The 15,710-nt window shown below is 37.0% G+C and overlaps 1 protein-coding gene across 5 annotated transcripts in view; it reads right to left on the bottom strand.

Annotated features, from left to right (window-relative positions):
* Positions 1-2,366: 2,366 nt before the first annotated feature.
* The window catches only part of TTLL7 (tubulin tyrosine ligase like 7), a 78,492-nt gene continuing 65,148 nt past the window's right edge, over positions 2,367-15,710 (bottom strand). For 2 of the 5 annotated variants that reach the window (XM_059821736.1, XM_059821738.1), the window contains 4 exons: positions 12,303-12,463; positions 7,745-7,918; positions 7,290-7,370; positions 2,367-4,277 (listed from right to left, as the gene is read on the bottom strand). In XM_059821736.1, coding sequence (XP_059677719.1) covers positions 4,157-4,277; positions 7,290-7,370; positions 7,745-7,918; positions 12,303-12,463 — 537 coding nt within the window. In that variant the 3' untranslated portion in view covers positions 2,367-4,156. Of the gene's footprint in view, positions 4,278-7,289; positions 7,409-7,744; positions 7,919-12,302; positions 12,464-15,710 lie in introns of those variants that run through there. The other 3 variants (XM_059821740.1, XM_059821737.1, XM_059821739.1) reach the window with 3 other exon arrangements.

The raw sequence follows: 15,710 nt of genomic DNA, 5'->3' as shown, positions 1-15,710 counted from the left end.
CCATTCAGATGCAGTTTTAAAAGCTGACGAATTTGTTTACTTTCCTGTACAGACAACCAACAATTAGAGACTAATTTTCCCATAACGAGGAGAAGCCATTCCTTTCTAGACAGGACATTAACTCAAGGCTGAGGTCTACGAAGCGGGTATCCTTACGCGTTATTTTAAGTAACATTTATCACTTTAACATTACTTCAGCAAAGCAATGCTTTTGAAAAAGTATTTTCCTTGCTCTTCGGACATCGCATTTGGACTTCCACGCTTGTTACCAAGACCCAGAGAAGCACTTTCTTCTAGCAGAAAACTCCACGTCCTCAGGCACAGAACAGGTCTGGCCACATTGAGATCACAGCAAGGTACAGATTTACAGAAGCAAGGTACAGATTTGGACCTGCAGCATTCCGCTGTGGAAAGCGGCACCCTTTCTGGTCAGCCCTGGACACCCGTTTCACAGCCCCAATGAGCACAACTCCTGCAGACTTCAGCAGGTATTTTCCCTCCAGTGAAGACTAGAGGAGCAGATGCCATCAGGCCACACTCTCACAGGATAAGAGCTGTTTCACACCACAAATAAAGCATGAAGTCTTTGTAAGGTTTCACCATCAGCACTTCTGAGCCCATCCCTACGCTCATCCTGCCCACGCGCTAGCGCAGTGTGAGAACCGGGGCACAAAGCAGTGAACCAGCACCCACATGCCGATGGTCACTCCAGAGCAGGCGCCTAAACACCTGCTCAACACAGGAGCTTGCCATAACTGCACCATTATCAACGCCAGTTTATTCCAAGACAGCAAACAGGGGTGACAGGCATCTTTTATGGCGATTATGGTTACCTGCAGCCCTGCATTTTCGCGCTACCCAAGGAGCTGCGGTAAGAAGCTGCCGCCACACCAGCCAAGCAGTGCCGAACCACCCCGGAGCCTTGCCGCCCCTCCTCAGCTGCCCCTTACCTGCTGCTGCTCCTCGCGGGCCTCCCTCGCAGCCGCCTCCCCGCAGCCGCCCGGGGGTGGCGGGGATCGCCCGAGCTCGGCTGCCGAGCCCCGCTCCCGCCACCGGGCGGCAAAGCGGCCAGGCTGCGCTTCCAGCCTGCTCTGAACGAAGTAACTATAATAACAGCGTAACGGAAAATAAAAATCTCCAGTAACGGGCCATATTTTTTGACTGAACGCCAGCGGGTTTCTGGAGAGCCAGTTATTAATAAACCTTAGGGAGGGCACGGCAGCACGCTCCAGCTTTCCTCGCAGGCGCGGCGGGGAGAGCTGCCTCACACCTCCGCGGCCGCCGGCGGGGCCGGGCGGGACCCGCCGCCTCAGGTGCGCTCGTGCTCCCGCCCCCTTTCCAGGGGCGCCCCAGGAGGCGCCCACAGCTGTGGCTGGCCTGAAAATACTCGGCTCCTGCCTTAAAGCTGCTGAGCATCTTCTTTCTGTATTAGAGGGATTCCGTTTAAGTGACTAAGATTATCGTGCACCGTTACAAAACGCATTACCTTATTCATGTCTCAAATGGGTAAAGATCAGCCTATGGTAAAATATTACCTACGTTCTTTTCCTTCTAATTACAGCTCTCATGCAACTTGGAAATACATTTGAGATCCTGTTGTACCACAAAAGGCATTTAGGAGATTGGTCTCACCTCCATGTTTGATTAGTTAGTCGTTTCCTGAGTAAAGGTTTGACGGGGGGCCAGGAGCAGGGGTCAGCACATCTGGCTGGCCGTCCCGCTGAAGGTTCAGCCGCAGTGGTGCTTGCAAGAGCCCAGGCCAGAATAGTCACTATTTAAAGGCTCGTTGCCTAGGACCACTTACTTACCTGATCACGAGGGAAAGGCTGCTGTTTGGCAGAAAGAAAGGAGTAAATGCTTCCACCTACGGCACTATCTGGAGTCAGACTGTAGGTGCAGCCCATAACTCACCCCTAGACCATACGCACGTGTTCTGAGGAGCTGGCATGAAAGCGTAGCATGACATCTGTTGAAAGTATTGATTCACACATTATTAGGAACACAATACCACTTTAGGAAAGGTTATCAGAAATACGCATATATTAAGTGACATCAGACATAAACCAACCATCTGATCCACTTTTATACATGCTAAATGTATTGTTTTTCTAGATCTGTCCATACCACATAGGTATGGTTAGTAAGCCCTCGTTCTGCTGGCAGAGTATTCTATACAGATGGACCTCTCCCAGCACTGGCTTCCGAGAACAGAGATCATAATGTAGTTTAAAAGAAGAAAAAAGGAAAAAAAAAAAGGCATGTGAACCTACTATCCTAAGGCTCTGTTTGCGTCTGGCAAGCTAAGCTGGAAGCTGGTTTTATCCTTATGGCCAAAAGCAGAATAAAATGGAAGCCTCTGCCAAGAAGAAGGAATTTACAGCTTTTATTAGGTATTACAGATAGCCATAGTATGCTTTATCAGTAGTCGCTCTACGGACCAAAAGAGATATACAATTGATGTGAACGTACTATATTACTAAACTAGTATTACCACAAAAATTATAAAGACTTTTCCAGCCCAGAAGACTGCTTATATCTGGCTAATGTCAAGAGGTGTTTTTAACTGTTTACAAATAGTCTCATTATCATATATCCTGCAGTTCTAGAGCTGAGGCACTACAGCACAGGCATCAAAAATCTCACCCAAATTCCCAGTTTTATATAAGCTATGACTAAAATTTAAAAAAAATCACTTCCAGACAACTTCAGTCTCAAATCTCTTAGGTCTCTTAAATTTGTCTTAAATCTCTGGATATCAAAAACCTCTAATATACTTGCTCCTGAGGATAATTAGCCCCCAAAGTATTTTTTTAAGTATACCTGAAATATACTGATAATTTACAAACACATTTCAGGGTTACATGATTGATAAGTAAATAAATCTTTGGTAAATAATAACTACTCGGTTCTTCACTCAGTTAAAAAACTTAATTAAGTTTTAAATCTAGATTAACTGATTTTTTTAATAATTATTTCTATAATGAATAAGGCTCATATGGCATAATGCTGAGTGGGATGAATGGGTGTACGTAGCAAAACCTGAATGACATTTTCAGGTTACAAGTCCTGTTAATAGCAGGTTCCTCCTCTGGCTCATTTTCTTTTTGTGCCCTTCAGCCAGGTCCAGGAAGCTGAATCTGAATGAGAGATTTCTAATGAATTAGATTTGCAACATTTAAAGGTGTCAGCAATCTAGAAAATACTGTCCATTGCAAGGATACATTCTACAGTAGGTACTGGATTGTATACTAAAAACTACAACAAACCAATTAGTTTAAGGTTGAAATAATACATTACAGCTGCAGTATTTCCTAAAAATGTCTGCTTTACCACTTGTGGAGCAAAACACAAAAACTATGCACTATGCATGCTTGTGCAAGTTGGAGATGATTGCTTGCTCCCAAAGGAAACCTAAAGGCACAGGGCATCGGTAATGTGAATGAAAATCTGGTAACAAACATTGGCTTCCATTTTATTGCAAGAATCCAATTAGAAACTGAATGCCTAAGGCGGTATTTTTACTGTTTGTGTACTAGATGCCTTCACTTTGGCTAAAAGACACTATACCATGTCCTTTAAGAAAAATAGCAGCCTTAAATAGATCTTGTAATTTCAGATGAGAAATAAAAAGATGTCTGCTTTAGGTTTGGCTTACAGAGTTTTGGGGATTATTTTAAACATGTCCAAGAAATGATCAGATTATTTTTGATGACTGTTGCAGTTTTACTGTTCTACTACAGTTTTTTAATCATCTTCCTTGTTAAAGGATCAATTACATTTGAGACAATAAATAGTATACTTTGCAATAAATAATATTCAAGTCAAAGCATTGTACTTAAAAATAATGTAACACTGTAACAGAATCTTCAAGATCAATTCCATTTTATATATTCTGCAGCAAAAATAACATTTCTAGTAGGAAGGAATTACTTATAAACCTAGCAAGATCTACACATTCACATGTGTGTGTAAACAACTTAACAAGGTTTATTATGTTTCCAGAAAAGCTATGCTTTTACAGTAGGTTTTCAGCTACATGTTACCGTAATATGGTAGTAAATATATAACAGTGCTTATATTTAGCTCCATCACAAACTTTAATTTGAAAAAAAATGGAGTGCCATTATTTACAAAGAACAGCAACTTCCCTTCTGCTTCACAAGTGACTGTATCTGTGTGTGAACAAAATGTTAGGGCGAGGCATTCCAGACGAACTGCAGCTTAGGTTGGACAAGGATGATTTCATGATGAACAGTGAAGGTCCTGGCAATAAATACCTAGAAAGGATATGAAAAGTATAGCAGAGTTTACACGCAAAGTGACATTCAAGAGCAAAAGAATTAGTTGTTCATGCACCATACCTTAAAATTGTTGTATGCAAGTAATTATGTACAATAAATACTATTTACAAAACATAGAGGGCATTAGGCACTAGCTAACTCAGGAAACAGATCTAAACTCAGAGAAACTCTTACCAAAATTTCAAGATGTTGTATGAGGATCAAATATCTTTCCAATCCTTTATGTTTAAAGCAAGCAGATAAATAAAACAATGGCATCCTGTGTAACACTACTACCAAATATTGATACTTCACCCATTGTTCTCTGTTATTATAGTATTATTCAATCAGTTTAAACTGGGTAAAAACTGCAATTGATGTTAACCAGCTTATAAAAAGTTAATTTGTAAAAATGTTGATTAGGGAACAAAAAAATGTTCAGCTTTGGTTTCCAGCTCTAATTCTCTAAAAATAGACGTGCTTTCATCACTACTCTAGTAAAGCAAGAAACAATGATGCTACAACCTAATAAGTCACATCAGTGACTATTTACCCTTTAAATTCAGGCAACTATATAGCCTGTATTTTATGCAATAGTACAAACAATAATTTATCATATGCCTAATATTCATTCTTAAATCTTTTCATGTTATCATTTCCTAATAGTTAATTGCAGAAGTCATTAGATGAGCACAGTAAGTGTGCAAAAATAACATCCACACCAAATCAGAATTTCATAATGAATTATGTCAATGTTAGGATGGATTAACACAACACATTGTATAAATTATTGCTTAAAAATTGTTGCATCATTCTAGTGAGTCATACTGATTAATGATGAATAAGTTAAAAGATTGATCCTACTAATCACATGGATAGAAACAGCACCACACTGTCAATGGCAGACAATCTGTATAAGAAAGTGAACGCATTTGGTTTGTTTAAGCTTTGAGAAAAGCTGTTGTTATAAAAATATTATCACCAATATATTTTTTTAAACAATTTACCAAAAAAAGTCTGATTTGGTACGCGTTGGTGGTAAGCTTGACAGTTCACTATGTCACCAGACTGAGTCCTACCTTTGCTTGACAATACAATAAAAACCTCTAATGCTTCCCAGAGAATATGCCATGTAATAGATAAGATTATTTAACAAGCTGTAAGGATCTAGCAGCAGATGGTGGGGTTTTTTAATTTTGTAACACAGGTGAATTTATCAAAATATGAAAAGTCTTACTTTTCACAGAGTTTGGTTTTAGCTATTATTTTAAAGATACTTTGGTACAGTTTTTGAGCTCTCCTATTGTTTTCTTTACACTTTTAATTTTGTGAGGGGAAAAATTATATTAATACACATTTACATTAATACTCCCATTCATTCTCTTCATGACTTATAGTGGATTTACAGTTAGGAGATGGGCTTGAGAACAAATTTGAAAGGTGGAAAAAGACCTCTGTGGCTGCTTTCATTATCTTCTTCTCTCTCCCTGTACAAACAAATTTTCCCAGCTAAAGAGACATCTATTTGTAATCTTTGAAAGCTTTAGTTTCACAAACATTTGTTTCATAAACACAAACAAAACAAAAAATTGGTTTGTGCTCAGAAAAAACAAAGTTCTTAAAATTAGGTTTTATAAAGTCTTGAAAAAATTGACTTCTTGTACATTTATTAAATTACACTCTGATCTCTTCTTGCACTTCACACAATTTTACAGAGAGTCAAGAAAATTATCATTAGTAGTGCAGATTCTTATCTCATTTAAAAACAGAAACCTAGATAAAAAGTGAAATAGTATTGTGGTTCTCCCATTTCTAGAAAAATAGTTCATTACCTTACAATTGTGGGGCATAATGGGCAAGAGCATTTATTTCCATAAGTATCTTTAATTTCACAAAGAATATCATGGTTAACTAGCATATTGCTGTATCCACAGTACAAATGTAACATCTGTGGAGATTAATATAAAAATTGTAACTTTAATCAATCAGAGTTGTTATGACACTCCATTGCTGACGACATACTGGTATTTAGGATATAAAGGGCTTAGATTCCCCTAGCCTGTGAAATTCATGAATAAACTTCCATTCAGTGTCCAAAGAAACACAGAAAGTGGAGATGAGAAAGTTCCATTGGACCATCCCTTTCACTGCTTTCCAAATGCAAGCCTGTCAGCCACAGTACATTAGAGTAATCCTATCAGTTTGAATAGTTTGTCATTGGTCATGATGAAAAATTTTCTGCAGTGTTAACAGTAAAAGCAATAAAAACTTCAAGGTTGAAGATTTTCTAGTCTTAGCTAATCCAGATGACTTTACCATACTTCTGCTATAGCTCAGTAGATATTAATATTGAATATGATTTGTTTTGTGGCTAACATACTTCTAACTTTGCTGTGACCAAACAAATTCAGTTTCTGGTTGATTTTAAATTATGTTAGAGTGCCTTAAGATCCGTATGACAATAACAAATGGGTTCAGTGTATCAAATAACTAGTCTAAGATATAGCAAGTAAGCAATTAAGTCATAAAATAAGTTTAACAGATAATATATCAGAGGTTTGCTTTTCACATAATATTTAACTCATAAAGCCCTTCTTTGAAATAGTGTCTGTAAGATGTTTTATATAAACAAAGCATTTCTAAGTTTATATACTTAATAATTCAAATTGCCATTAGGGATATAATTTGGAACCTAAGTAATTTGAAACTTATATTTAATTCTCTACCTACATCTGTTAAATTGCAGATCGTTGACTCCCACAGTTGGAGCATTTTCAGTAATCCCTACACATGCAATATTATAACCCTTATTGTATCCAGTTGGAGAACTAAACTAGCCAATGGAGAATCGGGTAAGTGCCAAATAATTTTTTTACTATATGATGCTGTTTTGCAAGGTTTGAAAATATATTTTTGCTCTGTAAAATGAAACAATAAAACCTTCAATCTGTAGGTTTTGGAAATCAACTTTGCAAAACTGTGCAATACAGTAAATCAGATGGCACTTACCTGACCCTTGGCTGGAGCTGCGCCCCTATAGCATCCCACTGCGAATGTGAAGCCAGAAGTATAATACATGTTAGGATACCTCTGGAAATGCAAATCTGGAATCAGAGACTTTGAGAGATCTGAGAAGGGGAAGAAAGGAAATTTTAAGTTCACTTTCTGGAAAGCCTTTGCTGCAGCTACTTTGGCAGTAGGCAACCAAGACTTTAATAAGTGTAGTTTCACCCAGAATGTGTATATCTAGACTTCTTTTAGTAGACTTCATGAGTGGGCTAGAGAGATTAGAACAATAGAAACTCAGGATCAAGAGAAATGTTAGGAGTTTTGCCTGTTTGTTTTTTTAAATACATAGTGAACTAGGCTTAAAGAGAAGTGTAGTGGTAGCAACATAGACTGAAACCTGCTCCAGTATTATCCTTTATACTTATAATTTAGGAAGAGAATATTGAAATGTATACCTTGTATCATCCCAGTTGGGGCTAATCCCAGCTGGGGATCCTCTTGAATCTGATGAATATTTGTAAACCACTAGCAGGCAGTGTTTACAAAGCTGTACTATTCGTTGGCAACACTGGAGTTGCTCAGGAGTCACCACCTCTGTGCTTTTACTGAATATGGTTTCCCAAGAGCTCCTGTTATGGAAAAAGACACAACTTCATGTTTTCTGTCACAAATTGCACTCTGAGAGCTTTACTGCTTTGTATCAGATTTAACAACAGAGGAACAAGAGAAAAAGCATGACCTTGCCTGTTTACAGGACAGGTCCATACTATTTAACACAAATGCTGGCAGATGCTGAGTCCAAAACATAAATTAAGAAGTTAATCTTCATATGTGAAACATCCATAGACATTTTTCACTTGATTTGTTCCCTAAAGCATTTATAGGGCCATTACTTAGGTTTAGCACATAAAGATTTACTGTCACATAATTATACGTGTGTCTTACAACAGGAATAACAAAAACCACATTATTTTTAACAAGCTACCACCTGAATGCAAATGTTATGCGATATTAAAGGAATTAATAAAACTAATAAATTATTTCTAAATGTCTACACAGTATAATAATACTCTTCTTCTAATTTAAGTACATCATACTAAGAAACAAATATGAAATTAATTTACAGGAGATTAGTATGTGCTCTGCTTCCTTATCCAAATAATCATATGAGGAGAGTTTCTCAGTTTAGTGATTCAAATACTACTTATTATTGCATCTGGTCATATGGGGTTGGTCTTCTCCAATTAAGTGCAACTTGCAAAGTTTGCCTATAGCAGCATTCCTTTTTGAAATGCAGACCATCCTGCTTTTGTTTTCTTAAAAAGCCATTTCTCTTTCAAAAAAAACCCAAACCCTACCATACTGATGTAAACCAGGTATGTTTCACTAGAGAAGATGACACTAGTTCTTTGCATACACCTCAACACTTCTGTTTGTGCAAAATTCTGACCAGATTACGGATCATTACATCTGTTTTAAAGGCAACATGGTCCCTGTGAAGACTGCTTTTTTGGTCAAAACATTATCCAGTAGCACAGATGGTTGGTAAGCTTGAGGTTTTTTGCTCATTTATGAAAGAAGCACTTCATAGAGTGAGGAAAATTTGCTGCATCTGGCTTCAACATAACAGCCAAGATGATTTAGCCTTGTCTACCGAGATCAGCAGTAGACTTCACATCCCTGGTGTAGGAAGTTTGTCCTTAAATCAACATCAAAGAATCAGCAAGCTTACTTCTGCCTAGTGGGATTTTTAAAATTACGCTGTATTAGGATGGAATTACGAACATTAACGACTAGAAGATAAGCTGTATGTATAGCTAACTGATTTTTCAGTCTGGCTCCTCAGTCTAGATAATATGCTCCAGCTGAAACGGTTCAGTCCTACAGAATTTCCACTGCACACATAAATTTCAAGTGATGCAAGCATTTCTCGTTAATTATTATCCATATAATGACCTGTTTAAGAAATATCATTTATAAGGCATCAAAACTGTTTCATTTCATAAACAGAATAATCCTACTCCTTGAAGAGCTACTATTTTCTTTAATATATTTTTCTCAATATTGTGTCCTGTCTGGGAACTTTCCACATGTATTTTTTACATGGAAATTAATCTATTGTCTTCATTATTTCCTCATGAAGTCATGTGATGGTTGGTAGAAAGCAAGATTAAGTTCTAAGTATTACATTCGTTCAAAAGATTCACAGTGCTACACATAATTAAATTCTAATTCAATCCATAAATCTCCAAAATCTTGTGGAAGAAACTCTCCTGATAAATTCCTGAAGTTCTGGGCTTTGAGGTCTGTGATCACTTTCCTACAGTTATGAGGGATTTTTATCAGTGAAGAAAGTATGTGGCCTGCTAAACTATGGCCGATTATGAACATAGTGGTATACAGTTACCCTATCAACAAAGATTGAGATTTGGAAATATATATGTGAATTTTAATAAGCATTTATATAAATGTACCTGTGTGACCTCCTCCATGTGCTACACAGATTCAGTTCATACTCCATTATACTGCAGTCAACAGGGATCAGAGCACTGTTACCCAAGGAAGCTTAATTTGTTAGGCTATAAGTTTAGTTTCCATACATTAGTAAGAAATCATGGAGTCCTCACCAGATCCAGAAAAGAGTATTATGCTTGATTGTGCAATATTGACAATTATGTGTTAGTCTTCTTATAACCATCTGAAGTCAACTGGTTCTACCAGTTTTCTCTTATTAATTGTTTATTATACAATAAAACAAATGTAGCTTTATGAAACCATCTACATCATGGTTATTTCACTGAGGTTTTCTTTCTTTCTTTGCCATTCTTTTTTGCTAAAATAGCGTATGCCTAGCAGAGATCTAACCAGCACGAAGAAACCTTAAAGCTATTAACTCTGTTCTTCTCCCAAGACATATCTTAAGAATAGTCAAAGTACTATGCTCAATATATTTTTATATACTCATGTTGTTTCTGAATTAGCACATTAATACCCCTTCCCAACATGTTTCCCCAAATTCTACACATGCCCTATGTTTATTCCAACCTGTTCTTTAAAATGGCACAATGAACCCTAAGGAAAAGTGATGAGAAGTTGGCCTCTCTGCTATAGTGGTGCTGTCATTAGTTGTTGTGTATTACATGACAAGAAGGATGCTTGTAACTGAATAAACAACATACTGGGAAGGTACAAACAGCCTTTCTGTTTTCCTCTGTGAATTCTCTATAAAGTATATTACATGCAGAGTGATCTCTACACATACTGGATATTTGTATCTTACTTTTACAGTATTTTTAGAATCTTTTACATAGCAACTCCTCTTACAAGAAATTGGATCTTTGTCAAAGAATTTAGCTCCACTTTGGAGTCAGCCAAGTCTTGTTCTGCATGAATGAAATTATTGATAGATGAGAAATCCTACTCTTCATTGAACCCTTCTGCTGGCTCAAAGACTCTTCTCCCGAGCCAAGTGAGCAGCAGAGTTGTTCAAAAGTTTTGAACAAAACCCATTCTTTGCAGAAAAAAAAAAAAAAATCCAAAATGAAAATTTTCATGCATATTAGAAGATTTGCATGCTAAAAGTAAAATTCAAAATAACAGCACCATTATTAAAAGGGAAGGTAATTATAACATTTTATGACAACAAAAATTGAGCTTGGACTCAAGACTTCACACACCTCTGCTGGCATGAAGAAGGGACCCTGCAGCTGCTGAGGACTGTACCAAAAAAAATGTTTCAGATTGGAAACACAGAAAACTCTCACCCTACTTTAACTTTTGGAGTGTGCCACATTCCCAGTACCTACATCTAGTAAATATTAAGGCTGACATCTGCATGTTCCCATGGCCTGTCTCAGTGAAAAAACTGTGAAGACTCCTAGCAGCTTGCACAACAACAACAAGCCTTCATCAATGAGAAGATAACGGTAAAAAAGCCAAAAAAACTGATGACCTTTTGGATATTCCCAGATCCCTCCTCTTCTTGTTATCCATTTTGTTGGGAAACAATTAACAAGTGCATTACATGCATTCTCTACATATGAGAAATTACTGTATGTGAAGAACATATTGACCTGATTCCTTTGTACATACAATATCCATCAGTATACTATGTGTTTGTTGAAGTTCCTTTTCGATAAATCTCTTAGATCACCTTATGCAAGCTAATCAAAACCCCTCCCATTCTTTATACATTGTGTATACTTACAGAGAAAATGTCTTTTTGAATGCAATATATTTCATATTTACACACTTGTATTCTTATTTTATGAAGAAATTTGGCGGGTGGGGGCAGAGGAGGGGAAGATTATTTTATACCTATGATCTGATCCTCAAAACCTATCCTTACATGAATGCCTTTGATTTCAGGAATGTAGATTTTGACGTGTAGGATACTGAATTTTTAATATATGGCCTGATCTTCCCCCCCCCCCAATAGAAAACTTGTATTTGCTACCCAAAGCAAAAACATCTGCTTACCTCAGTGTGCACATATTCTGCATATATTTAAATTCCCACCAGTGTGGGAAACAGTGAATGTAACCAAGCACAGAAATTCGAACTCATCATTTGTAATTCACAGAACTGACATTGCACTTGGCATGAGATGTCAGCTGCACTTGTGACTGAATTTTTCCCTTGTAAGTCTTGAGCTCAAATAGATATGACAATGATTTCTGTTGATCGTAAGTCCACGTTTGATGCTTACAGTGGTCTGGCCTCAAAATTGTGCACCATCCAATGAAAGAGTTGACCTAAAGCTCAAGACATTTTGAAAATTATTTTTTCCTTAGATTATTGTATTTTTAAATACATTACTAAATGTCTGATTCCATTACTGAAATGGTTGGCCTAGATTATTAGATTTCTAATTATACTATAACTTTAGATGGTTTTAAAACAAGTTCAATGTATTACAGCATTCTCTTGAATGAAAATGAGAAACTAAGTATGCTAGCATTGATTGTAATTGTCAAGTTATGAAGAAGACTAAGAAAAGAAAAATAGGCTTACCCTGAATTACAGAAACAGTTCCATAGACCTTGACCATGGCTCCAAAGCAAGCGATTAAATACACGGTTAAAGAGACGGTACAGATGTAAATTTTCAATGTCTGGAGCCTTCCAGACATGCTGTAGAACTGCACGAATACTTGTCTTGACTATATCCAAAACCTAGGAAAGAGTATTCCAAGCAAATCAAAGCAAAGGCATATTGCAAAACCTAAAACCAACTGTTCGCTGATTCACTGCACACACACACACAAACACACACACAGATGACTGCATAGCTATAAATTCGCACAGATGTCTAAGTTTCATTTCTGTGCATTCATCAGCAAACTTTTATGATATGCTTTTTCTGACAATAACACTTTGAAAAAACAAATCAAAACATTTCATTTTTATTACAGAAAAGTTAATTTCTACTTTTGTCAGTCTGTTCAATACTAGCTCGTTTAAATGACAAACAGAGTTTAAGAAGAAACAAAATGGACACAATTACGGACTAGAAGCAACATAATTAACAACCTAAATATTACATACTTGAAGATTATCTCTTCTTTTCCCCCTCTGTTTTAAAATAACATCTATTTTATAAAGAACTAAAATGTTCTGAAAAGCTACAAGATGCTTTTGGTTTAATGTCTGTTGAATCTCAGTGTTACCCTAGATCAAACCATTTTAGTTTACCTTTCATGCAGAAAACAGTGTAGTGAAATCAATAAGTAAGAAAATAACCAGCAAGATATTTAAAATAGCAATGTTTATAGAGATGCACTGGATTTATTATATACGGACTACATTTAAATGCAAGTGTGTAAAGATGTGGATGAACAAAACACTAAGTTGCGTTCAGTATAGCACTGAGTTTTACCCAGTAAGTCTTAGCTACTCAGTGCACACACACACTTATAGGCAGTCGTACATCCAACTCATCAGCATCCTCTTTGATGCGCCTTTGCACATCCCACTGAACTGGGACGTGGAAGGTGGGATTCATCTTGCCTGCTTTTAAACATCTGTACTTCCTCTTATGTCAGGCCTCCAGGTTCCCTCCATAATCACTGGAGAGAAACAGGCTCCAGAGTGTCTTGACTTCTGTCTGTTTAGATATTATCAGTACAACTGGGAATATTTATGTGACCAAAGTAGTATTTAGGCCCCACACTGGCACTCTGAACAGTGTAAAATCTGTCCTAAAAAAAAGTCCATGGTGCATGTAACCTATTAACAAAAAAGTCAACATGATTTCCTGTAAAGAAGACAGCCTTACTGTTCCTTTTGCAAAACAGCAACTTTCATAAAAACAGCCAGACTCAAGTGGATGGTGAACCGATGGAATAAGTATTCACTTATTTGGTATGAGATGTTGCAAATTCTAAGATTTAGAAGGTACGATACTTGCCCAGGAAACTTTCAGATGTGTGTGACAAACTGATTCACGCGTTTAGACATCAGACTCTCAAAAAGTGAAGGGGATTTAGTAAAACAGTAAAGTATGGAAGCATGGTGTAGAACTTCGATTTTTTTGGTCCTGCATAACAAACTGTTGTTTGTAAATAGTCTGATTAGACATGATGAAGGAAACAAAGCATAAATAAAGAAAATGCTTGCAATAGCACAATGGAGCTGTGTAGTAAAGAGAAATGCTTAATTGGCAGAAAATCTATAGATACCCAATAATGACAACCTCAATGGAAAATGTCATTTACATGTTATTTAAGCTCTTTTTTGAAGACCTAGGATTCGTCTGCATGCATAAGTCTTGCGCTAATTGTATGCACATATGCACTCAATGTGAATACAATGCTGTCCTCTCTGTTGGGAATCTTTACGAATGCAGGTGTCTAACACACTAAAACCACACCTATGGTCTCTTCCTGCTAAAGAGTGAGATAAAAGGAGTAGTAAATTGTAACCTAAGGATGGTGATCTTGTTTAGTGACTGCAGGAGCTAAATCCAGGGTTTGGACTGTCCCACACTTGTGAAATGGGTCCAGATTTTCAGACATTCCCTTAGCAGCATTAGCCTACTGTCTTGATGCTTCTCAAGCAGCCTTTTCCTTGTGTCTCACCTGATTAAGGCTTTCCCACACAAATGGCAAGTAGCTGTGATTGTATACATCCATTTGAACCAACTAAATTCCTAAATTACATACAGGATCAACCACACATTTCTTTGCAGTGTTACACTGACTAATAGTAATTTATCTCCCTGTATAAAACAGGACAATTCCACACCATATAGATTCTCTCACTAGTCCAAAAGATATGTGCTTTGACAAGAGCTATGATGCCAACGTGCAGCATTTGCTTGTACTTTAGCACCTGGAGTTGAAGAAAACTAAGGACTGAATCTTGCATCTTAAAGCAAGCTGCAGACTGCCAGGTACTCTGGAAAAAAGCTTTCTTGCTGTTTTTTCTATGTTGATATTGCCAATACACCAGAGGGGAAAATGTCCCAGTTAATTGTTCTTAATTTGCAAACATTACCTCAATCATCTATTTAAGAAAAGAGGCAAGGTATTGCACAAGAGCTGGAAACCTACATCCCCATTTACTAAGTTAATTTCCGTAGTTTGTCTTCATCTTTGTGTTTACTTTAATTTACATCATTTACTTTAACATAACCAATTATCTAGGTGTAACAGAACAAGATGTTATGAAACAGTGTATTCAAAACAAGATGTACAGACCCTCTGGTAACCATAAAAACACTTTTAAAGAAATTATGTAAAGTGAGGTAATACAAAGCAGTCACAACTCCTCCCATAGAAAAGTCTCTTTTTCCTAAAAGTCTTGGGAGACTAAATTTCATTTTAGCATGTATCAGTTTCATCAGTTTACTCTCAACTTGCTTCTAAATGCTTCCTGTACCTCTGCTGTAATGCCAGAATATTAGACACTAAGAATATGAGCAAGAGTTTAATTTTTCTGCATCATATTGAATAATTCTTAAGAAAACATACATGTCAGAGATGAGCATGTGAAATCTAGTACATTGCCCAGGTATTTTCTTCTCGTATTTTAGAACTTCCCAGTAGGTATAGTGAAGGGGACTGAGTTTCTGGTTTGTATTTCATGAAGTTGCAGAAGGTACCTTTGAGACAGATTCCTTACTTGCATAAATATTCTCCACCTTGAGCTCACTTCTCCTTTACCCACCTCATTGGAATATAAAACATACTTCTTCGAAATAAACAAAAGCTTACACATTTGGCAGTCCTCAGCTGCAATGTCATTGTCAAAGTTAATCTGTTTTTATAAACTACCCTTCTAAGAATAAGTATCTGATTGCTTGAAGGGATTGAGGTTAAAAGCAGTTTAAAAAAAAAAAAAGGCAAATCATTTCCAGTGCAAGCAAAGATGAAGGGCCCACTAGTGCTTCAGGAATTATAAGTCTCCTAAGTTGTAAAAG

Source organism: Gavia stellata, chromosome 10 (assembly GCF_030936135.1).
Source record: "Gavia stellata isolate bGavSte3 chromosome 10, bGavSte3.hap2, whole genome shotgun sequence".
NCBI classification, from domain to species: domain Eukaryota; kingdom Metazoa; phylum Chordata; class Aves; order Gaviiformes; family Gaviidae; genus Gavia; species Gavia stellata.
This window is presented reverse-complemented; position numbering and strand designations above follow the sequence as displayed.